The sequence below is a fragment of the Saccopteryx leptura genome, chromosome 2 (assembly GCF_036850995.1).
Source record: "Saccopteryx leptura isolate mSacLep1 chromosome 2, mSacLep1_pri_phased_curated, whole genome shotgun sequence".
NCBI lineage: Eukaryota > Metazoa > Chordata > Mammalia > Chiroptera > Emballonuridae > Saccopteryx > Saccopteryx leptura.
The window spans coordinates 14,545,998-14,570,613 of NC_089504.1; the positions used below are offsets into that span (position 1 = coordinate 14,545,998).

Genomic DNA, 24,616 nt, shown 5'->3' on the forward strand with positions numbered 1-24,616 from the left:
TTCTACCTTCTGCTCCTCTCCATGGTTGGACTTGAGTGATGAGGAATCCTGACACCACACAAAGAATGAATGCCAGGTGTTTTGTGTAAGAGCTGTCCCAGGAAGAGAAGATTGAGGAATCAGACCCCAGAACAATGGGGAGTCAGTGTGCAGAAAGTGTCCTAAAAACAGTACTCGAGAGAGATCATCTTAGAAGCCCTGTGCATGATGGGCTGCAGGAATGAAGAAAGCACAGAAGATATTTAGCTTTGATTCTAATTCTTTTTCAAAATGAACATTTGCAACTCAAGAAAAAAAATGCCTTAAAATCCCAACCATGAATTTCATAGTCATGGCATATGATGGTAAATTTCTGGGTTAAGGCTAAAATGGACCTCTACATGTAGTCCAAAGAAAATAAGAAACCTCATTTCAATAATTTTTAAACTGACACAAAAAAGAAAGCTTATAGAAAAGCTTTATGAAAATGTTGAAGTTTGTTTAACTATTTTGAATGTTTTGTCAAGCTCAAAATGACCTTCCTACAGTTATAAAATGTCTAGCTAATAAATGCATTTTATAGTATATTTGTTTTGGAAAACTTTAAACCAACAGATAAGAAATTTAGATTCTGGTGTCTGAAAGTTCATATTTGATGACTTATAACATCAGTTATTGTTACCCTTCTTTTTTAGTTATACTATAGAGAGTTGAGTCTCATCTAGATAACTGAGACTACGATACCTGGATATTGATTTATTCCTGTGTGTGTGTATGTGTGTGTGTGTGTGTGTGTGCAAGAGGGAGAGAGAGAGAAAGAGAGAAAGAGAAACAGGAGATGGGGAAAGGGTCCAGAAACAGGGTGGGAAGTGACTTAAATCAGTGGTCCCCAACCCCCGGGCCGCGGACCTGTACTGGTCCATGGGCCATTTGGTACCAGTCCGCAGAGAAAGAATAAATAACTTACATTATTTCCGTTTTATTTATATTTAAGTCTGAATGATGTTTTATTTTTTAAAATTTTTTATTTATTCATTTTAGAGAGGAGAGGGAGAGACAGAGAGAGAGAGAGAGAGAGAGACAGAGAGAGAGAGAGGAGAGACAGAGAGAGAGAAGGGGGGAGGAGCTAGAAGCATCAACTCCCATATGTGCCTTGACCAGGCAAGCCCAGGGTTTTGAACTGGCGACCTCAGCATTTCCAGGTCGATGCTTTATCCACTGCTCCACCACAGGTCAGGCCACAATGTTTTATTTTTAAAAAATGACCAGATTCCCTTTGTTACCTCTGTCTAAGACTCACTTTTGATGCTTGTCTCGGTCAAGTAATACATTTATCCGTCCCACCCTAAAGGCCGGTCCGTGAAAATATTTTCTGACATTAAACCAGTCCGTGGCCCAAAAAGGTTGGGGACCACTGACTTAAATGAATCATTTTTGTCTTCCAAACATTTAAATGATCTTTTGCCTTCATATTTAATTTGAAGACATGGATATTTGTTGGTAAATATTTCTGTAGATCAAAGATAATATTATACAATAAGTTAATTTTAAAAATATGGTTTATGTGCTTTGATGTTGTTTGTTTTTATTCAAAGGATCCGGAAGGATCAGGAGTTGACATTGTAGAAGAAAGTGATTATACTGGAATTATCTCTTTTCCTGACTTCAAGATTCCATCTAATCCTAAGTATTTCAAAATATCTGTTAATAAGGTTTTCTTTTTAAAAGCACATGTGGAACTTTTGGTGGGGAGGCAGATCACCAGCCAACGAAGACACCTGGTGTTAACAAAGAGTATCAGTTTGAAAGAAATAAGAATATGCAAAATCTTTTAAAGAGTAATGAGAAACTGGCCCTGGCCAGTTGGCTCAGTGGTAGAGCGTCAGCCTGGCGTGCAGAAGTCCCGGGTTCAATTCCTGGCCAGGGCACACAGGAGAAGCGCCCATCTGCTTCTCCACCCCTCCCCCTCTCCTTCCTCTCTGTCTCTCTCTTCCCCTCCCGCAGCGAGGCTCCATTGGAGCAAAGATGGCCCGGGCGCTGGGGATGGCTCCTTGGCCTCTGCCCCAGGCACTAGAGTGGCTCTGGTCGCAGCAGAGCGACGCCCCGGAGGGGCAAGGCATCACCCCCTGGTGGGCGTGCCGGGTGGATCCCAGTCGGGCACATGCGGGAGTCTGTCTGATTATCTCTCTCCGTTTCTAGCTTCAGAAAAATACAAAAAATACAAAAAAAAAATACAAAAAAAAAGGAGTAATGAGAAACTGTATCCAATTTCTTGGGAGAGGGGACTTGCCAATATTTCTCACCAATCTGCTTTACGCACACAATTAAAATTTGGAAGAGGGAAAAATACACGCCAGCCTTTTTTTCCCCATCAAAACCATTAACCAGCCACCCTTTAAGAAGACTATCAGTCAAAAAGGCTGATATGGACCAATGCCTTGTTCTAAGAGTTATAAAAATATTACTCTTCCATAGTCTTTTCTGCATAGAACTATATTTCAAAACAGAGGATGTTCTCGGAGCCATTTCTTCCATTTGGCCTCATATTAAAGGACTTCAGAATATGTTTAAACAGAATCCAATGTAATAAATATTTAGTGAACACATTCCTCGTATGTGCAGAGTACAATAGGAATGAGAGATGTAAAATAGAAACTAAGAATACACAATCTCTGCCGTCCAATAGCTTAGAGTAGGATGCAGATAGGTGCACCCATAAATGGCTACGGTATTACTTTATTTTTTTTTTTATTTTTACTTTATAAGATTTTATTGTCTGACCTATGATGGTGCAGTGGATAAAGTGTCGACCTGGAACACTGAGGTCACCCGGTTCAAAACCCTGGGCTTGCCTGGTCAAGGCACATGTGGGAGTTGATGCTTCCTGCTCTTCCCCCCTTCTCTCTCTCTTTCTCTCTCTCTCTCTCTCTCTCTCTCTCCTCTCTAAAATGAATAAATAAATTAAAAAATTTTTATTTATTGATTTTAGAGAGAGAGCAAAAGGAGGGGGGAGAAGCAGGAAGCATTAACTTGTAGGAGTTGCTTCTCTTATGTGCCTTGACCAGGTTAGTCTGGGGTTTTGAACCGGCAACCTCAGCATTCCAGGTCAATGCTTTATCCACTGTGCTACCACAGGTCAGGCACTATAGTATTACCTTAAAGCAAAATCTTTTCATGGTCACTTTTGCTCTGCCCTCTATAAGAGAGGTTGCAGTTAATTTACTGTATTGAAGAATATCTAGAAATATGGATTAAATTGAGATATAAATTATTTGGATAATTTTTAAATTGTACACTTTTTGAAAATTTTGCATGCTTTGTAGCACAGAATTGAACCTATTTTATAACTATTATCATTTCTCCAACTGTTATCATTTTTTTCAACTTCTCGTGCCATTTGCTCTGTGACAAATTATGTGTCAGCCTTTCATGGCCAGTACTTTCCTGCCCCAGTACCTTTGTATATGTTGTCCCCTCTGCTTAGAATGTACTTTACCTTGTTCTTTATTAGTTTGGATTCTTCCCATTCTGTAGGACACAGGGTAAATATACTCCCATTTCAAAGAGATTATCTCTGGACAGATGCTCTTATGGTCCTCTCTTTATTTTTATTTCTGTTTATTTTCTTAATGGCACTTATTTCAATTTTGCAATTATCTAGTTACTTATTTGCCTTTTTATTCCCCACTAGACTGTAAACTCCTTGAGGACAGGGGTTGTAATTGTATTGCTCATTCTTATATCTCCAGCACTTCGCCATAACAGGCACATTGAATTAATAATGATGATGGTATTAAATATATCTATTGTGTAACCAATATGCAAAGTAGATATTATCTTTCTCATTTCAAAAATGAGGTTAGCAATGTCCCCAAGTCCAATCTGCTAATAAATGGAAAAGTAAAAATTTGAGCTCCCATGGAGTATTAACTCTATGGGACTCTTATATTGTTTATTTTTTATCTTGTGTTTAATCCAGTGTTCAGTAAATATTTTTGACCAAAGGTTTTTAATGAAGCCTAGGTCATTTTCCTTTTTAAACAAACCATACTTTTTCTCCAGTTACAGCTTCTTTTACATGAGGGGTGAATTTTATCATCTGGATTGGCTTGACCTGTAGTATCTGTTTCTAGGACATTATTATGAATTTCTACTATAGTATAGATTTTAATACTATGTTAGTATAATTAAGCTCTAGAATCAAGTAAATTCTCAAATATCATAAGCTCTTCAATTCAAGCTATTGATAATATTAAGATAAAATACCTGAGCCCTGGCCAGTTGGCTCAGCAGTAGTGCATTGACCCGGCATGTGGGAAGTCCCAGGTTTGATTTCTAGTCAGGGCACACTTGAGAAATGACCATCTGCCTCTCCACCCCTCCCTCTCCCCTTCTTTCTCTCTCTTTCTCTTTCTCTCTCTCTCTCTCTCTTCCTCTCCTACAGCTATGGCTTGAATGGTTCGAGCAGTTGGCCCTGAGCTCTGAGGATGGCTCCATGGCCTCGCCTCAGGTGCTGAAATAGCTCGGTTGCTGAGCAACAGAGCAGCTGGCCCAGATGGGCAGAACGTTGCACTGTAAGGGGCTTGCTGGGTGGATCCAGTCGGGGCACATGCAGGAGTCCTTCTCTCTGCCTGCCCACCTCCCTGCCTTTTACTTAATTAAAAAAATAAAATAATATATCAAAAAATAACACAACATATGAAAAACTAATTCCTAAACAGTTTCTATTTTCCTAAAAACTCAATTATTTCAGTTTATTACAAATAAAATATATCACTTAGGCTATATATATCTTTACTTACCCTCCTTAAAGCAGGAATTGATTAGATTTCCCCTGGGTAAATTAAAAATATTTGATGACTTCTATAATTTTAAATATTTTGCTTTCACAGATATGGTGTGTGGAAAATTGAAGCTAAATATAAAGAGGACTTTTCAACAACTGGAACTGCATATTTCGAAGTTAAAGAATATGGTAATTTCTGACAATTAAAAGTTTACCTATAAAGAGTTAATGTTTTGGCAATAATTATTTTCGTGAATGAACTTAATGCACAATCACTCCCTGAAGATGAGGCAGCCTTTTGGTATGGTTAAAAGTACTGGTGAAGGCCTGACCTGTGGTGGCACAGTAGATAAAGCGTCGACCTGGAAATGCTGAGGTCGCCGGTTCAAAACCCTGGGCTTGCCTGGTCAAGGCACATATGGGAGTTGATGCTTCCAGCTGCTCCCCCCTTCTCTCTCTCTGTCTCTCCTCTCTCTCTCTCTCTCTGTCTCTCCCTCTCCTCTCTAAAATGAATATAAAAAAAAAGTACTGGTGAAGGGGCTAGGGAGTGACAGTGATTGTCCCAGAAGCATGGCCAATAGTTTTTGCCCCGGGGCCAGATTAGAAAGAAAACTTTTTTCACGGGCCGGACGAAATATTAAAATTAAAAAATGTTAAATACAAAAATGATTCGTTTAAGTAAACAAAATTTTATTGTGTAATTTGTTTATGAATAAATGTGAGTGAAAAAAACTTTAATATACATTATTATTTTAATAAAATATATATTAAGAAAAATATAATTATATACTTTATAAATATCCAAACTGTATCTCAATCAAAACAATATTTAATTAATAGAATGAGCTTGAAGGGGTTATATCGCAAATAAAACAATTATTTCATTTTAAAAACAGCCTGGACACGTTTTCAGTATTCAACTGCAGCTATTGTCTATGTGTTGGGCAGATAAAATGTATTATGCTCACTTTGTTAAAGATGACGTTACCCACGTTACCCACGTGGAGGCCGTTGCCCAGGTGATATTAATGTGTGTTGAGAATCCTTGTAGCCTGGGGCTTGATTTAGGGATTAAGCGTTTCCCACCCTTTTTGATGTGGGGAGGTACAATCCAATCATGTCTCAGAGAAGTGACTTTATTATAGACTTCCCTGTTTTGTATATTGGATTAAGGGCTTGGATTTCTACACTATAAAATGGGGACGGAACGAGAGTTTGCGCTCTTGGTTCCTGAGGTTAGCATGAGAGAGCGGAGAGAGTAGAGCCAGCAGCTAAAGGAGGCCACGTGGAGGAGGCCAGGAGAAGCAACCAAGATGGCGGAGTGCTGAGTGAGATGCCAGTTTGTGTAGAGTTTGTATCTGGGATAAGGAAGGAGATGGGGAACTGAGGAGAAGAAGGCTGGTGAGCTAGAAACCTTTGATTCTAGGAAACTCGGATAAGTCAGTGGCTTTGTGAGCACTGAGTGTGACTGGGTTTTGGAGCCCAGTGTATGTTTTTACTTGCCCGCCGGGTGCAAGGTAGGATTAAAGGCTATGGCCCATCAGTTTTTGGCTCCGCTGTTTCTTTACCGACTGTCCGAATCCAATGCGAACCTGCATGGGCCTGGCTGCTGTGATAGTAGTAGTGGTCCTGGCCTTGGCTTCTGGCTTTACACTATGCTACAATGCCACTTGATTCAGCACACTTGACCACAAAAATAATGAATTGTTTGACCTTGGGTGCGCACTGGCGAACTCCGCCTAAAAGAATGTGGGTTTCACATCACCGCTAAATGTCAAACAGTTCATATCAAGTACAGACGAGTACAAAAGTTGTAAATCTTTTTTTTTTATAAATTTTTATTAATTTTAATGGGGTGACATCAATAAATCAAGGTACATATGTTCAAAGAAAACATGTCCAGGTTATCTTGTCATTCAATTATGTTGCATACCCATCATCCAAAGTCAGATTGTCCTCCATCACCTTCTATCTAGTTTTCTTTGTGCCCCTCTCCCTCCCTCTTCTCCTCCCCCCCCCCCCTGTAACCACCACACTCTTGTCCATGTCTCTTAGTCTCGTTTTTATGAACCACCTATGTATGAAATAATGCAGTTCTTGGTTTTTTCTGATTTACTTATTTCACTCTGTATAATGTTATCAAGATCCCACCATTTTGTTGTAAATGATCCGATGTCATCATTCTTATGGCTGAGTAGTATTCCATAGTGTATATGTGCCACATCTTCTTTTTTTTTTTTTTTTTTTTATATTTTTCTGAAGCTGGAAATGGGGAGAGACAGTCAGACAGACTCCTGCATGCGCCTGACCAGGATCCACCCGGCACGCCCACCAGGGGCAATGCTCTGCCCACCAGGAGGCGATGCTCTGCCCCTCCGGGGCGTCGGTCTGCCACGACCAGAGCCACTCTAGCACCTGGGGCAGAGGCCAAGGAGCCATCCCCAGCGCCCGGGCCATCTTTGCTCCAATGGAGCCTTGGCTGCGGGAGGGGAAGAGAGAGACAGAGAGGAAGGAGAGGGGGAGGGGTGGAGAAGCAGGTGGGCGCTTCTCCTGTGTGCCCTGGCCGGGAATCGAACCCGGGACTTCTGCACTCCAGGCCGACGCTCTACCACTGAGCCAACCGGCCAGGGCCATGTGCCACATCTTCTTTATCCAGTCTTCTATTGAAGGGCTTTTTGGCCGTCAATAGACGACTGGATAAAGAAGATGTGGCACATATACACTATGGAATACTACTCAGCCATAAGAAATGATGACATCGGATCATTTACAGCAAAATGGTGGGATCTTGATAACATTATACGAAGTGAAATAAGTAAATCAGAAAAAAACAGGAACTGCATTATTCCATACGTACGTGGGACATAAAAGTGAAACTAAGAGACATTGATAAGAGTGTGGTGGTTACGGGGGGAGGGAGTAAAGGGAGAGGGAAAGGGGGAGGGGGAGGGGCACAAAGAAAACTAGATAGAAGGTGACAGAGGACAATCTGACTTTGGGTGATGGGTATGCAACATAATTGAAAGACAAGATAACCTGGACTTGTTGATCTTTGAATATATGTAACCTGATTTATTGATGTCGCCCCATTAAAAAAATAAAATTATAATAAAAAAAAAAAAAAGAAGGGCTTTTTGGTTGTTTCCATGTCTTGGCCACTGTGAACAATGCTGCAGTGAACATGGGGCTGCATGTGTCTTTATGTATCAATGTTTCTGAGTTTTGGGGGTAAATACCCAGTAGAGGGATTGCTGGGTCATAAGGTAGTTCTATTTTCAGTTTTTTGAGGAACCACCATATTTTCTTCCATAATGGTTGTACTACTTTACATTCCCACCAACAGTGAATGAGGGTTCCTTTTTCTCCACAGCCTCTCCAACATTTGCTATTACCTGTCTGGTTGATAATAGCTAATCTAACAGGTGTGAGGTGGTATCTCATTGCAGTTCTGATTTGCATTTCTCTAATAACTAATGAAGATGAGCATCTTTTCATATATCTGTTGGCCATTTGTATTTCTTCCTGGGAGAAGTGTCTGTTCATGTCCTCTTCCCATTTTTTTTATTGGATTGTTTGTTTGTTGTTGAGTTTTATGAGTTCTTTGTATATTTTGGATATTAGGCCCTTATCTGAGCTGTTGTTTGAAAATATCATTTCCCATTTAGTTGGCTGTCTGTTTATTTTGTTGTTAGTTTCTCTTGCTGAGCAAAAACTTCTTAGTCTGATGTAGTCCCATTCATTTATCTTTGCCTTCACTTCTCTTGCCTTTGGAGTCAAATTCATAAAATGCTCTTTAAAACCAAGGTCCATGAGTTTAGTACCTATATCTTTTTCTATGTACTTTATTGTTTCAAAAGTTGTAAATCTTTATAATGGAATTTTTTAAAAAAAATAAGTACCGCAAATCCATTTGACCAATTATTGGAAGTTAACCCTAGATTAGTCACACACGAAATTCTTTTCCGTGTATCACTATCTTCTTAAATATCTCGATTTCCAATAATCAAAGACACTTCCACTTCTGAGTAGCTGAGCTTTTAAAGTAGCGGAGAATATTAAATATTTAATCGCGGGCCACATAAACTCATTATGTGCAGCTCGCGGGCCATATGTTGGCCATGCCTGGCCTAGGCTGTAGTTTCAGCATGTCCTTGTTAACCTTGAAAAAGCATATCAATCTCTCTAGACCTGTGTTCCTCATCATAGACCCTGAAGAGACCTAGCCCCCTAAGGAGCTTGGCTAGTTAAGGTCTTTTTCCAGAATTGTGATTTTAGGAGAAACTTAATAAGAAATGAGGTGAATGGAACCCAGAAAGACTAATAGATGATTTACTAAAGTCATTACAGCCAATTAATGACACGGCAAGAACAACAATTGGATTTCCTTACCTCTAGTTCAGTGCTGTTTTCCTTCTGGTTCACAAATTCCTATACTATATTTATTTGGAAATGAAAGATATTCTTATTTTTAAATCAATCATATTAATGGGCTAATAATTAACATGTATCAATAGTTTAATATTTCCATTTTTAATAGTTGTTTATTAAAGTATTTGTGTGCTTTGATATCAAATTTAACTTTCTTCAGTTTGAAGTCATTTTTTAATTCTTCAGGAGACTCTTAACACAGAAAACAAATATACAAATTTTAACCATTAACAAACAAAATAGTGACAACAAATTTGCTAAAAATGAACCTCATCTTTAAAGATTATAGGCTCTCAATACATGTAGTTACAGCAAACCTCCCTTTCTCCAAGTGTTTTTGCTGCTTCCTGTATATATCTAGAATTCAGCCACCTCTTATTATCTGTGACAACCCTCATCAATTCATCACCAGGCTCTCTCCTGGATTACTGCAAAAGCCTCTTAATTGCTATGCCTGCTTCCAAGCTCTTCTTGCTTGGAATTAGCCAAAGTAATCTTGAAATGCAAATCTCGTCATGTTATTTCACTATTGAAATGTCCCCAGTAGCTCCTCATTCCTGTTATAATGAAAATCAAAATCCTTATATTGAGCTGGACTACCTCCTCTTCAGCCTTTATACCACTCTTCCCGTCCCTTCCCTCCGGCAGTGGTGACTTTGTACATGATGTCCCCACTGCCTAGAACACTTTTCCCCTCCCTCGTTGCCTATCCAATTTCTACTCACCTTTCAAGACTCAGTTAAAAAGCCAGTTATTCAGGGAAGCCTCCCCTGCATTCCCTTTCCTGATTAGGATTCTCTGTGCTTCTTTCCTATCAGATTTCAGAACCGGGGTTTGGGTGTTATCTGTGTGATATTTTGCTTATGCCTGTCTTCTCTGCTTGACTGGGAGCTCATTAAGGACATGGTTTGTGTCTGTCTTGTTCACTGGTATATCCCTGTTGACATTAGTGTCCCTGTTACATGGCAAGTGGGTACTAGATGAAAGGGTGAAATATTTTGTTGCACTTCATATCCTGGAGAGAGCACATCTGCCTGGATCTTTGATAATATAGGAACACAGCCCAGAGCAACAAATTGCATTGTTCTTTTACTCCTAGCCTTCACCACTGAGAAAACACACAAGCTATATCTGAAGCCATCTGTCTCACTTACACTTGTGTGCTAGTCTTTATTTGTCCACAATATCAGGGTTGCTCAATCACCCCATTTTCTATTAACTGTGTGTAACAATAGAATTAGAATTCCTAAGTCTTGATACACAGTCTGAGTTAGTATAAAGAGAAGACAGTGACATTTCAACAAGTGATTTTGTTTTCTCTTGGGCACTCAAGATAAACCCCCCCTCCCCAAATCCAACTCCTTTCTGTGCTAATTTTAAATTTTGCTTGGATGTTATTTTTAATAGCTAATTGTAAGTTCTCTGTTCTTTTTTTTGTTTGTTTTTTTTTGTTTCTGAAGTTGGAAACGGGGAGGCAGTCAGACAGACTCCTGCATGCGCCCGACCGAAATCCACCCGGCATGCCCACCAGGGGGCAATGCTCTGCCCATCTGGGGCATTGCTTTGTTGCGACCAGAGCCATTCTAGCGCCTGAGGCAGAGGCCATGGAGCCATCCTTAGCTGCGGAGGGGAAGAGAGAGACAGAGAGGAAGGAGAGGGAGAGGGGTGGAGAAGCAGATGGGCGCTTCTCCTGTGTGCCCTGGCCAGGAATCGAGCCCGGGACTCCTGCACACCAGCACTCTACCACTGAGCCAACCGGCTAGGGCCTAAGCTCTCTTGACTAATGACAGAGTTTTATGCTGGAATTTGGGGATTGGTTGGATTTCATCCACTGGACAAAAAAAGGGAAATGTTAAATAAGCAAGAATGTTTTATTTTCAATTTAATAAACATTTATTAAACATTTAGTATGTTTAAGACATGAGACAGGTGAGAGGGGGAAATATACATAGATAAATAGAGAACAGTCTTTTTGTTTTCAAGGAGTCCATACTCTAGGCAAAGAAATAAACAACTGCCTGTAATAAATGCTGTAATCTGAGTATAAACAAAGTGCTTCCGGTACTTAAAGCTGGATTGACCTGTGATTGGTGGAATGGGAGGCTTCCCAGTGATGATGTCACTGTTGATAATGATGATGATGACAGCTGGATGTTGTGTTGATGTTATTATCAACTACACCTGAAAGAAAGCTGCTCTAATTTCAGTGGTAATATTGACTCTTTCTTTCTGTTTTCAGTGTTGCCACATATGTCCATCTCCATAGAACCAGAAAATACTTTCATTGGCTATAAGAGCTTTAATAATTTTGAGATTACTATAAAAGCAAGGTAAGAAAGTTGTTTATATTATCCAGCTAAATTGAGTGCCAACTCTAGTTGGTGATAGTTGCCCAAAGTGAGATCTCTGATTTTTTCCCACCTTTATTGAGATGTAATTAATATATAACATTGTGAAAGTTTAAGGTGCAAGGTGTGTTAATTTAATACACTTAAATATAGGCAGGGCAAAAGTAGGTTTACAGTTGTGAGTACATGAAACACGGAGCTTATTCTTGTATTATTGTTTATTTATTATTATATTATTTTCCACAATAAATGTAAATCTACTTTTGCCTTACCCTGTATCGCTGAGATCAGTGATTTGTTGGCAATATCTGCCATGACTTTCAGATTGATGATTGAAGAGACATTATGCCTATAGTTTATTTGCTCATTTTAATGTGATCTGGTTCTAATTTTAGCTTTTTTATATATTCACCAGCAAACTAAAATAAAATAACCCTACAGAATCATTGCATATGTTTAGGAACTAGCATGACTTAAGATATTGGACTTAAATATGAAGCCTTCTCTCCTTGTCATTTGTTGGGTTTTTTTTTTTGAGAGAGAGAGAGACAAGAACATCGAGCTACTTCTGTATGTGCCCTGATCAGGGAATCAAACCAGCAACCTCCATGTTCCACTTTTCATTTTTAATGGCTTAATCAACCTACGAATGCTGTGTAACTACTTCAAGACTCAGTACCTTAAAACTATGACCATTTATGAGTTAGCCGGGCAGTTTTGCTGATCCGGACTAGGCTTATCTCAGCTCGTCTCACCTATGCACCTGATGTCATTTGGCAGGTCAGCTGGAGGCTGGCTGGTCTAGGGAGCTCTTCCATAGCTGGTAGTTGGCTGGCAGTTGACTGGAGCTACAAGGATTGGACCATGTGTATCTCTCATCATCCAGCAGACTAGCCTGTAGTGGCAAAAATGCTCAGGGATAGAATATGGAAGCATAAGAGTCTTCTAGAGGCCTAAGCTTGAGACTAGCACAATCTCCCTTCCACTACATTCTTTAGCCAGAGCAAGTTACAAGATCAGCCCAGAGGAAATAAAATCCCTTCATACTCTTTGCACATAAGGAGCTGCAAAGATGGTGGATATATGGGGAAGTGGAGAGTTGAGGTTAGTTTTACAAGCAATCTACCACAAATTTTAGGTCGTTTAAAAATGATAATATATACTTATTAGTAACAATAACCAATTTATATAACTGTATGTGTCAGGCACTTTTGAAGCACTCTGGCTATATTACCTCATTTAATCTTTATGAAAACTCTATGAGGTATAGATACTATTACTATTCCCATTTTACAAATGAAGAAACAGAGGTACATAAATGTTCAGTAACTGCCTAAGATTTCACACAGTCTGTCTGGTTCCAGTCCATGCCCTCATATGCTACCCTTTTTTTTTGCTAACATTTATTCCTAAAATCAAGTGTTTGCAATTTAGTCTAAACCACACATGACATAGAGTTATAGAAATTAATTTATTCTAATGGAGACACTTTGTTCAAACTATAAGTAAGGAAAGTTAGTTCTTGCTATAGCATTATTTGCTGGTCAGAAAGTTTCCTTTATCCTTTCTTTTAATTCTAAACCAAAAAGGTAATATGCACTTTGGATTAAAATAAAATCTATCTCATATAACAGTAAGATTAGGCATGCTTTTAAAGATGTAAAAGGAAATAGGAAGCAGCTCCTCACTGACATCATAATCATCAAAGAAAGTAATGTGTTCTGTAGGAAAGTGCTTTGGACTTGAGTTTTTTTATCTCAAGATAATTTTTTTTTATCAAGCACATAGTGATAAAATCTTTATTATTGTAGCTTTATGAGGATGAAATGTAAGACTGGATAAAAGACAATTGAAAGTATATCAAGTACTCTGTGTAATTTAAAATTTTTAAAGTTTATCTGAATTTTATTATTGTAACCATGTTAGCAAAATAATCTTATAGTATTATTATTTGACAGATATTTTTATAACACAGTCGTCAGTGAGGCTGATGTTTATATATATTTTGGAATAAAAGATGATTTACATGATGATCATAAAGAAATGATGCTAAAAGCAATGCAAAACAAAATGGTAAGATATTAAGACATGTTCACTTATACCTAATGATACATCATGAATGCTAGAGATGGAAAATTATTCAAATTATCTAGTCTGATCCCTTATTTTATATAGATGTCAAAATGGAAGCCGAAAATCCTCCATCAGCTTCTCACTGTCTTTAGGATAAAGCCCACTTTCCATGACATCATTCCCTCTCACCAGCCTATCTCATGCCATTTCCCCCTTTCCTCTCCCTTATACTAGGTCTCTGTTGCTTCCCGGTCTTTGTAATCCTGCTCCTGCTTGGAAATGCTCTTGTCCTTTGTCCCCTCCTGCCTCTTCTTTGCCTGGCTAATTCCTCCTCGGTCTTAAAGTCTCACCCTTGACAACCTTTCTCTGGGAAGTCTCCCTGATTCCTCTCCACTAGGTAAACTGCCCCTTCCAGGCACTCCCTTATGCCTTGAGTCTCTCTTAATAGAGTACTTTTGACAATTTACTGCCATGGTTCTCAATCAGGGATTATTTCTTACCCCTCAGGGGACATTTGGTAATGTCCACAGGCATTTATGGTTGTCATAACTGGGGGAGAGGATGCTGTTGGCACTTAGTGGGGAGAGGCCAGGGATGCTGCTAAGCCCCTACAATGCACAGAGCAGTACCCTACAACAAAGAGTTATCTTTCCAGAATGTCAATAGTGCTGACGTGGAAAAACCTTTCTTTACTGTAATGGTTTATTTACTCCTCTATCATTTTCTACACTAAACCCACTTTGGTCTGACTTGTTCAGTGTTTTTTACCTTATACCATAGATGATAACTCATGTCGCTCTCCTCATTGTTGCATGTTCGTGTAGTTTCCATCATCAGTTATTTAGCTTTTTCTTTTTCTTTTCTTTTTTTAACTAAAAAATAATAATTTTATTGGTTGACTTTAGAGAGAATAGAAGGGAGAAAGTGACAGGAACATTAATCTGTTCCTGTATGTACCCTGACTGGGAATCAAACTGGCAACTTCTGTGCTTTGGGACTACACTCTAACCTAACTATCTGGTCAGGGCTAGTCTTTGCTTTTTCAAAAGACAGTTTTAGTTCTTCAAGATATAAATTAGATGCCTCTTTTTTTATTCATTGATTTTAGAGAGAGAGGAAAGGAGAGAGAAAGAGAAAGAGAGAAACATCGATTTGTTGTTCCACTTATTTATGCATTCATTTGTTGGCTCTTGTATGTGCCCTGACTGAAGATCAAACCCACAACCTTGGCATATCAGGACAATGCTCAACCCAACTGAGCTACCTGGCCAGGGCTGTTGCCTATTTTTAATGCAAGAGTCTATGCTAGACACTGATGTTTAAAGCTAAATAATGCAAAAATTCCTAGCTTCAAGGTATTTAATTTTAGAGGAAAAAATAAGGCAAAATCTATTTTAGTATTGTGCTTAATAATTAAGTTATGTGATATAACTTAACCCCTTTACCCATTTTATGTTTTTTAATTAGTGTTTATATATGTAAGCAACAAAGCACAAAATAAATATAAAACCCAACAAACTCTGTTAAGGAAAAAGTAAACTGAGAGGCCTAGAAAGATGGCCGATGACTCGGAAATTGGAAGAAAACATCTTCGTCAGTTAGTACAAAGAAGACCTGTTGAATCAAATGATGTTTAAGACTCTCCATGTATATAATTCTGTAAAATAGATTAAAAATAACGTTCTGGGCTTAATTGAGGACCCAGTCATTTACTTACTGGTGATGATAAACCATTCTCCTGATATTGGCTTTTGCTTGAGAGACTGTTAAAGTAGGTTTTGTTCATTTTTCCTTATGCGTTTCTCTCTGAAATAACTATTTCATTTTCCCCTTTAAAAAAGTTGATAAATGGAATTGTTAAAGTCACATTTAACTCTGAAACAGCAATTAAAGAATTGCCCTACGACAGTCTGGAAGACTTAAACAATAAGTACCTTTATATTGGTGTACAAGTCATAGAGTCTACAGGTAAGTTTCCTTTATTCATTTTATTTTTCCTTTTTTTATCTTGGAAAATATTTAGACAGCATATTAAAGGTATAAATAATGTATACAGTTATTTCATATTTTATTTTCTTTCATAGTTAAAATTTAACTTTTATGTCTTTAAAAGCTGAGATTAGAATATAGTTCTGCCACTCTGTAGTCATTGGGTTTCCATTGCCTGAGCTGCAAGACAACACCTGCCCAGGTGATAGCTCCAGTGGTTCTGCAGGCTGTCTGGCGTGAACATCTGGCACCCCAGTGTTCTCACCTGGTGAGAAACAAAGTCAAAATAAAATTATGTATGCAAAAATGTTTGATAAAGTCCTATGAAATGAAAGTTACTGTTTTCATCTCCTTATCTGTGCAATGATGAAGTTGAACCAAAGGCCTCCTAAAGCCCTTTCAGCTGTAATGTTCAGGAATTCTAACTACAATTGGGGACAAGAATGTTTCTAAAATAGGTGCAATAATAGTATATACTTCATAGGTTGTGGTGAGGATCAAAGAGTCCATATACCCAAAGCACTTAAACTAGTACATAATGAGGACCATATAAGTTAGCCCTTCTCCTCATCGTCCTCCTTCTTTTCCTCCTCCTCTTTCTTGGGTCCACTTAACTACTTTCTTAGCATCATTAACATTTTACATAGTGCTCTTAACCCCACTCTAATGGTATTTAATAGTTATTAATTACTATTCCAAGTTGAGTCAAATTGTTTTACTCTGGTATGTCTTGATTACTAATGTTCTTTATATTTTCAGGTTTATATTGAACCTCAACTAAGCTTGAACAAATAATTTAACTACACTGAGTCTATTTTTTTCCCCTGTAAAATTAAAGATAAACCAGATAATCCCTAAGGCCTATTTTACCTCTTTAAATTTGTCCTTCTAGGATAGCATAATGAAGAATGGAGGTAATTATTCAGTTATTGAGCACTTTGTATATATCAGATGCTCAATACATGTTAGAGAATGATGATGACTTTATTCTCCTTGCCCTGGCTGTTGTTTTTGACGTTATTTTAAAGTTTCTTTACTTTTATTTTTACTCAATTTATTTCAAATAAATTCCGTTTAATAAGTATTTATGAAGTAGTCAAAGAATATTGCTAAACATGCAGGCTTCCAAATATGAGTGATGTATAATCCCAGCTCTCAAGTGGCTTATACACTGGCAGCTATAACACAGGTAAACAAAGAATCTGTAACAAGAAGGAATTCTATGTGTGCCTTAAGCAAACTAGTTAATGTTATTGACCTTGAGAGGAAGGTGATCTCCTAGGTTGAGTAACATAACATTTCTGCAGTCTAATGATGAATCCCCTGTAAGGCATAGTCTCTGGCCTACCTTTCCCTTTTCTCCTTAATCCTTTGCATATGTTCAACTGAAACTCAGACCTCTGACAAAAAGTGGTGTCCCTTTTTTGCATTCTTCCTCAATCCAGTCCTATAGCTCTAATTCTACACAGGGCAGCTCTATGTAGAAGCCTTGCAAGGCTTTGGAAACTCCTGAGGTTTCAACTCTTCTCTGCACTGCCCCTCTGAGCCAGGACCCACATTCAACTTATGATTGGTAAATGAATGAGTGCACGGATGGAGTGAGTGGAGTAACAAGTCTGTGGAGAAATAACAAGATAAAATAGATCCTCATACAGATCAATCTCCTCCCTAAAGAGGTCGTTATCCTTGTCATTTCTTTAGGTGGATTTTCTGAAGAGGCAGAATTAACTGGTGTCAAATACCTCCTCTCTCCCTACAAACTGAATTTGGTTGCTACTCCTCTTTTCCTGAAGCCGGGAATTCCATATTCCGTCAAGGTAGATGAAGAAGGGTGGGGAGAAACCGCTGAATATAATTGTCTTTTTCTGTTTACAGAAAACATGGCGGGTGGCAAGTAGGGGAAGAACATTAGACAGGCAGATCAAGAAGGGAATTCGTTCCGTAAGAGCTGCCCCTTCTGTGTATGTGAACAGGGGTGGGAAACTGCAGGCCAGCTTCAGCCTTAGGGCACATGTCAGTATTTAATAACATAGCCCATGTTAGGCATTCCCTAAATAAGCATTGCATTATATTATATGTAAATTCCCATAAGTCTATATAGTTCAAAAAACATTAACATTTAAAACTATTTGGTGGCATGTTCCTAAAAAGCCTTAAGATAGAGATATCATTCCTTGAAAAGGAATTCGTCTCTCACCATCTTTCACAGTCTGTTTGTCTCTGAATTTGCATCTTGTGCTTTTCACTCTGTATTCTCCTTGTGCGTAACTCTTATTCTTCTTGTGCGTAACTCTGTCTGATCTCAGCTGTCTGTATTGTTCTTCATCCTCTACATCGTGACTTCTGTTCCTGATGCTTTTCTCTGTCTTTTTTGCTTTCTCCTTACTATTTAATGTTTCTCTCCTTCCTCCACTTTTCCTTTTTTAAAAGCTGATAGTATGGAATTAAACATTCCTTTGGCTTTTTAAATTACATTGTATTTATATTTAGTATATACAATATATTATATTTTTAAAATAGAAAATTTGTTCCCTGTTCTTCATTTAGAAAGCCAGAACAGGTTTTTAATTCTCTGAAAATATGCTGCTTTAAAAATTCCGCTTTAGTATAACTAAAATGTTTTACTTCTTACATACTGTAGGTCACTGGCTCTTAATATCACATATGAAAAGAAAATAATATGAAATATATATTTACGGGAATTACATATAATTACATGCACGGCAGTAAGAGGTAGAGGTTAAGAGAAAGAAGGATGCATTTATTGTTTTTGATATCAAAAAGATTCCTTCCTAGAAACAACTGTCTCATTTTCTCTTTTATTCAGTCCTAAGCCAACTGAAGAAACACAAAGGTTAGATAGCAGAAGACTTTATCACATCTACTTGGCACATTGAAAAAATAATATATTTATGTTCTAAGTCTGCTTGATATACAGGAAAATCTATTAAAAATGATTTAGCTAAATAGAATTAAATCTTTTCGTAAGCTGAGAACACTTCTCTTTATTGAATAATTTATATTTACATGAATAATTTGTATTTTGGTGGAGAGGAAAGAAAATATTTCAGAATTGTTCTGCTTTAAAACAAGCGTTGAGCTGGGTGAAAAAGGTGAAGGGATTAAGCAAAGAAGAAAATCATAGATAACAGCAGGGGAATTACGAAAGGCTAAGGGATAGAGGGAGGTAGAAGAGTGAAAGGCGGATAATAGTGATGGAAAGAGACTTGCTTTGGGGTGGTGAACACACAGTACAACATACAGATGATATATTATAGAATTGTATACCTGAGACATACATAATTTAATTATCCAATGTCACCCCCAATAAATTCAATAAAAATTTTTTTTTTAAAAAAAAAGGGCTGAGCTGACTAATTGAATTTGGATTGTTCTGACAAACAGGTGCAGGTTAAAGATTCATTTGACAAATCAGTGGGAGGAGTGTCTGTGACCCTGAATGCACAAACGGTCGATGAAAACCAAGAGACAGCTGACTTGGAATCAAAGAAAAGCGTAACAGATTCCAGCGATGGAGTAGCTTCATTTGTGGTTAATCTCCCGGCTGGAGTGACAGCACTGGAGTTTAATGTGAGCTGAATTCTGTTAGATTTTCTAGGACAATGTGTACTTTTGACGGTGTACTTTGGCAAGTGTGTAGAACAGATGCGGCAGATTTTATACTTGAGTCCAGTGAGTGGTTCCACAATTTTGCATCCAAAAATGAATGAATAAATAAAAATAACACTAGAGGAAGATAAATCTATCACTTTTGGGGTGGGAGAATTAATTATTTTTTCTTACATCAGTAAAACTGTATTAGAATCTAGATGCTTCAGAATAGGTATATAGCAGTGGAAGTCAGTGGTAGGAATAGTCTCTCTCCTACCCCCAATTTATCAGATATATCTCTTTTCAGAGCCACAAAATGGTTAAATATAGGAGCCTCCCTTTTTTTCTAGCTGTGTGAACCACTCCACCATAGAGCTCACTTAGTATCTTCTCTTCCAGCAAATAGTGTCTGAGTTCCCAATTCTAAGTAAAAAATGAATAACTTAATAATACACATTAATGACTGCAGTACACATACATTCACTATCATCTACCAAGCACTTAGAAAGTGCTAAGCATCGCATTATGAACTTTATGTAGATCACATTTAATACCCACTTAATCAGCTCTCTGAGCTAGTGAATATTATCTTTGCCATTTTGCAGCTGAGAAAACAGAGGCTTCAAATTTCTCTTATACAACTTATCCAGAGTTAATAAATGGTAAACACTGGGATGTAAACCAATAACGTATTATAATTCAGAGCATGAACTACTGATCCCTTTGCTGTCAAAGGTGGACATTGCTGCCATGACATCATTTCTGCCCTGTGTTTATAAACACTTCTCTGTACCATTATGAAATTGGGCCAGAGAATCTCTGATGTGCATTGATAACTCCTGTCCCCTAGTCCTCATGACGTTCTCAGCACTACCCTGAATTTCTGCCATCCCCCCTCACAGGAAGAGGAATCCTCAATTTGCCATTACATTTCAGGAAGGGTACCAATATTTTTACCAGGAGTATCTTTCTCTCTTCACTTCAGTGGACTTTTCCACCACAGCCCATAATCCCGTATGATCCTAACTGTTGTCCAGAGTCTTTGTAAAATTACTTAATTTCACAGCAGTATAAACATGGGAGTAGTGGAGGTTTTCCTTTCTTCATCATTTGGTGGTATGAAATTTAGAAATTTAGAAAGCAAAGAAAGGAATTTAAAAGGTATATATATCACAGGAAACATTGCATCACAGTCCACATGTCTTCTCTGAAACTGTTCCTTTCTAGGTCCGGACTGATGACCCAGACCTTCCGGAAGAAAATCAGGCCAGCAGAGATTACAGAGCAGTGGCATACTCATCTCTCAGCCAGAGTTACCTTTATATCGACTGGACTGGGAACTACAGATCTTTGCTCGTGGGAGAACATCTAAATATTATTGTTACTCCCAAAAGTCCATATATTGACAAAATCACTCACTACAATTTCTTGGTAAGTACAATAATGTTAGATTTACATCTGTTTATTCCCGCACCTGGAACATTATTTTTTGCTTGTAGAGAAACATTGGAATGATCCCTTACAATTATTTTAACAAAGCGTTTCAACCACATCATCTAATCTGATAACCAGTTTTTCGAAAACCTTTGAGATTAGGCGTGTTCTTCATGACCATTTTAGAGCTGAGGAAACTGAGAGAGAGGTTAAAAGACTTGCCGTAGTCACTCAGCTCAAAAGAGGAGGATGTCGATTTGAACTGGGAACCTCTGACTCCTTGTTTGATCTCCTTTCACCAAAGAGAGTTGACTACTCCTCAGAGAGGGCCTAATTCAATTATCACATTACCTTTGCTCTATATCATGGCCAAAGATGACATGTCTACAGCTATTTAAAATACGTTCATTTCACTGGCATGAAGGGAGAACCCACATTCTGTTAAGTGTCGAGTCACAGAATACCTGCTCCGATTCTACAGCTCCATAACATCCCTTATGATATGACTCATGTTAGCAGCGGTGGTCAGTGAAGCCTCTCAGTGAAACCTTGGGAGGAATGTGTGAAAAGTGTTAAGGGCTTCCTGACAATTGTTAAAGAAATGGAATGAATTATTCCAGTGGGCAAGCCAAACAGGGGATGATGAATTTTTCAACATTTTTGAGAAAGAAATTAAAAAATAAATGAGGTCCAATGATCATATCAACTGATGAAGGGGACCTATATAGGGACTGTCTATCAAAACTTGCTGTCTACTGCATCCAGTCCTGCTAGGGACAACTTAAGAGATCTTTGAAAACATTTTGGCTTCCTGGAGTTTGTAATTTTTAAACTTATGTCTCCAATTTAGAACCTAATTCTCTGCCTTTATTTTTTTTTATTGGTTTTCATTTATTGTGTTTACATAGATTCTAGTGTTGCCCCGAATGCATCCCACCCTCCCCCGTATTCCCCTCAACATCTCCTTTGCCCCCCTCCCCAAAAAGCCCTCCCCCCTTCCCTTCAGCTTTATCCCATCCTATCATCTCCTTTCCCTCTGTCCTCTTTCCCTCTGGTCCCTTTGATTCCTCCTCTGTCTCAATTCCGTTCCTCGATTCACATTGTTCATTGGATTCCTCAAATGAGTGAGGTCATATGATATTTTTTTTTTCTACCTGGCTTACTTCACTTAACATAATAGTTTCCAGGTCCATCCATGTTGTCGCAAAAGGTAAGATTTCCTTCTTTTTCGTGGCCCCATAGTACTTCATTGTATATATGTACCAAAGCTTTTTAATCCACTCGTCCACTGATAGACACTTGGGCTGTTTCCAGATCTTTGCTATTGTGAACAATGCTGCCATAAACTTGGAATTGCATTTATCCTTTTGAATCAGTGATATGGTGTTCTTGGGATATATTCCTAAAAGTGGGATGGCTGGGTCAAAAGGCAGTTTGATTTTTAATTTTTTGAGAAATCTCCATACTGTTTTCCACAGTGGCTGCACCAGTCTGCATTCTCACCAGCAGTACAGGAAGGTGCCCTTTTCTCCACATCCTCACCAGCACTTATTCTGTGTTGTTTTGTTGATGAGCACCATTCTGACAGGTGTTAGGTGGTATCTTATTGTGGTTTTAATTTGCATTTCTCTAATGATTAGTGATGTTAAACATTTTTTTCATCTGTCTATTGGCCATCTATCTGTATGTCCTCTTTGGAGAAGTGTCTATTCATTTCTTTTGCCCATATTTTGCCTAATCTCTGCCTTTAAAAGTTAATTTCCTAGTAAGCTGTACTTGGCTTACTTGTCTATTTTTTTTAGTTAGTAAAACAAAGGAGTTTTAGTGTCAGTATGATAACTTTAAACAGATTTGAGATCAAATTTTAATTCTCTGTTTTTATAGTTATGTGATTTTGAACTAAAATCAGTGCCACATTTTGCTAATTCCTGAGCCTCAGTCCCTTCATTTGCACAATGGAGATAATGTATTTCTGTCTTCCTGGTTATTATGAGAATGAAAGGAATTAAAGTCAGTGTAGAAGTTCCTGGCACATAGTAGGCCCATACATGTTAATTTTATGTTTCTTTACATTAATTTCTGCTTCGGCTCCACTCTCCATCCTGAAGCCTAGGTTTTGTTTTTGTAGTTACTGTTGCTGCCATTCTTTATTTTTAGATTTTATCCAAGGGCAAAATTGTTCACTTTGGCACCAGGAAGAAACTTCCAGATTCCTCTTATCAAAGTATAAATATTCCAGTGACACAGAACATGGTTCCTTCAGCCCGTCTGCTGGTCTATTACATCGTCACAGGAGAGCAAACAGCAGAATTAGTGTCTGACTCAGCCTGGTTAAATATTGAAGAAAAATGTGGCAACGAGCTCCAGGTATGCCACAAATTACATCACAATCGAATTTTCCTCTGAATAAAAGAAACTGTATATACAGCAACCTATTGAGTTTTGTTTCATAAAAATAACCTTTTTTTTTAAATGACCTTTTAGGTTTATTTGTCTCCAGGTGCAGGTACATATTCTCCAGGTGAACGTGTATCTCTTAATATGGCAACTCAGTCAAATTCCTGGGTGGCTTTAACAGCAGTGGACAGCGCTATCTATGGAGTCCAAAGGAAAGCCAAGAAGTCCCTAGAAAAAGTTAAGTAACACATAGCCTTCGTTACTGGTACATGGATGGTTCTGTGCAGTGCTTCACAAAGTGTGGACCCCAGGGCTGGTTGTGAGGGAAGAATTAAGGGAAGACTCTTTTCCACAGTCACACTCTATAATAGTGGTTCTAAGGAAGGTAAGTCATTGTCATGTTACTCCACAAAGCACAAGTCCATCCTTCCTTCTTCTTCCAAATGTAGAGTTAAGCACTTTAAAAACATATGACCACAATAGCAATTCCAATCATGGAACAAAGTGCCATCAATTTGGAGGGTTTGGGGGTTGGGTGGGGGCAGGCAGGGGAGGGGAAGTTATAGTAGCAGTACAAGAGAAAGCTGGATGGGTGACCTCTGAGGTTTCTTGTTCTTTTGCTTTCCTAAAAATCAGAATTGGTACAGAATTGGAAAATGATTCAGTTTCCCTAAGTTTCCATTTGTCTCCCCTATGCTCTGCTACTGTTTTCCAAGCTTGAATTTCTTCAAACAAGGAAGAAATAACTAGGAAACTAAGGCTAAAACATTCAGAAAGGAAAACATTTGGGGGTCACAACTAAAACCAGAATAAGCACCCCAAACAAGTTCTCACCCACTTAAAACCTAGAGTCCTCCTCTCCCAAACACAAAAGATGGTGCTCTTTTTTTTTTTTTTTCATTTTAAACAACTTAAAAATTAATTTTTTTGCTAATTCACTCATTTATGGATGGACCCTGTTATTTTCTCCTTGTTCTGGGGAGGCTGTTTGATTGTGTTAATGGAAGAGTTAGACTTCAGTTCTTGAATCTGGCTAAGAGAATTCAGAGCCGAGCATTCTGATACAAGACGCTTATTTAGAAAGTTGCAGAGGTAGAAGAGGGCCGCCTGAGCTGTGTGGACTCAGGAAACAAGTGACAGAGGCAATAGAAGGGCTGCTGGAGCTTAGGAGACAGGAACAAAAGATAACACGCCTAAGGGAAGAAGAGGGGAAAGGCATAGGCATGCTCAGGGAGCTCACCTGAGGAAAGAAGGGGTTGGGGCAAGGCGAGGAGAGAGAGAGAGAGAGAGAGAGAGAAGCATTCTTTGTCTTAAGGGTTTTTATCTGTTTCCCAAAGACAGGGATTTTTAAGGGCAGTCTCAGGGGAGGACCTCCGTTGAATATTATCAGCTTTCCAGGTTTCCAGGTGTGTCCTTTCAGGGTCTCGGTCACTACAGATTGGTCAGCACTAGGGAAGGAGGTTGTCATTACATCTGATGTCAGCCATGACATCACTTCATGGTGTTTTGCTGCTTTTCTGAGCCTGCAGCTAAAACACAACTGAGACCTATATGTTATCTCTAGTTTGAC

General features: G+C 38.4%; 1 protein-coding gene and 1 non-coding gene across 2 annotated transcripts in view; one reads left to right on the plus strand and one right to left on the minus strand.

Moving 5' to 3' along the window:
- The window catches only part of C5 (complement C5), a 125,318-nt gene that overhangs the window by 18,008 nt on the left and 82,694 nt on the right, over nucleotides 1-24,616 (plus strand). Inside the window, exons 5-14 of the mRNA XM_066367283.1 lie at nucleotides 1,575-1,666; nucleotides 4,872-4,954; nucleotides 11,433-11,523; nucleotides 13,500-13,614; nucleotides 15,456-15,582; nucleotides 17,305-17,420; nucleotides 19,009-19,194; nucleotides 20,443-20,646; nucleotides 22,807-23,016; nucleotides 23,134-23,283. Coding sequence (XP_066223380.1) covers nucleotides 1,575-1,666; nucleotides 4,872-4,954; nucleotides 11,433-11,523; nucleotides 13,500-13,614; nucleotides 15,456-15,582; nucleotides 17,305-17,420; nucleotides 19,009-19,194; nucleotides 20,443-20,646; nucleotides 22,807-23,016; nucleotides 23,134-23,283 — 1,374 coding nt within the window. The remainder of the gene's footprint in view (nucleotides 1-1,574; nucleotides 1,667-4,871; nucleotides 4,955-11,432; nucleotides 11,524-13,499; nucleotides 13,615-15,455; nucleotides 15,583-17,304; nucleotides 17,421-19,008; nucleotides 19,195-20,442; nucleotides 20,647-22,806; nucleotides 23,017-23,133; nucleotides 23,284-24,616) is intronic.
- On the minus strand, nucleotides 7,321-7,396 carry TRNAS-GGA (transfer RNA serine (anticodon GGA)). Its single transcript has one exon. It is a non-coding gene; the product is annotated as a tRNA-Ser (tRNA).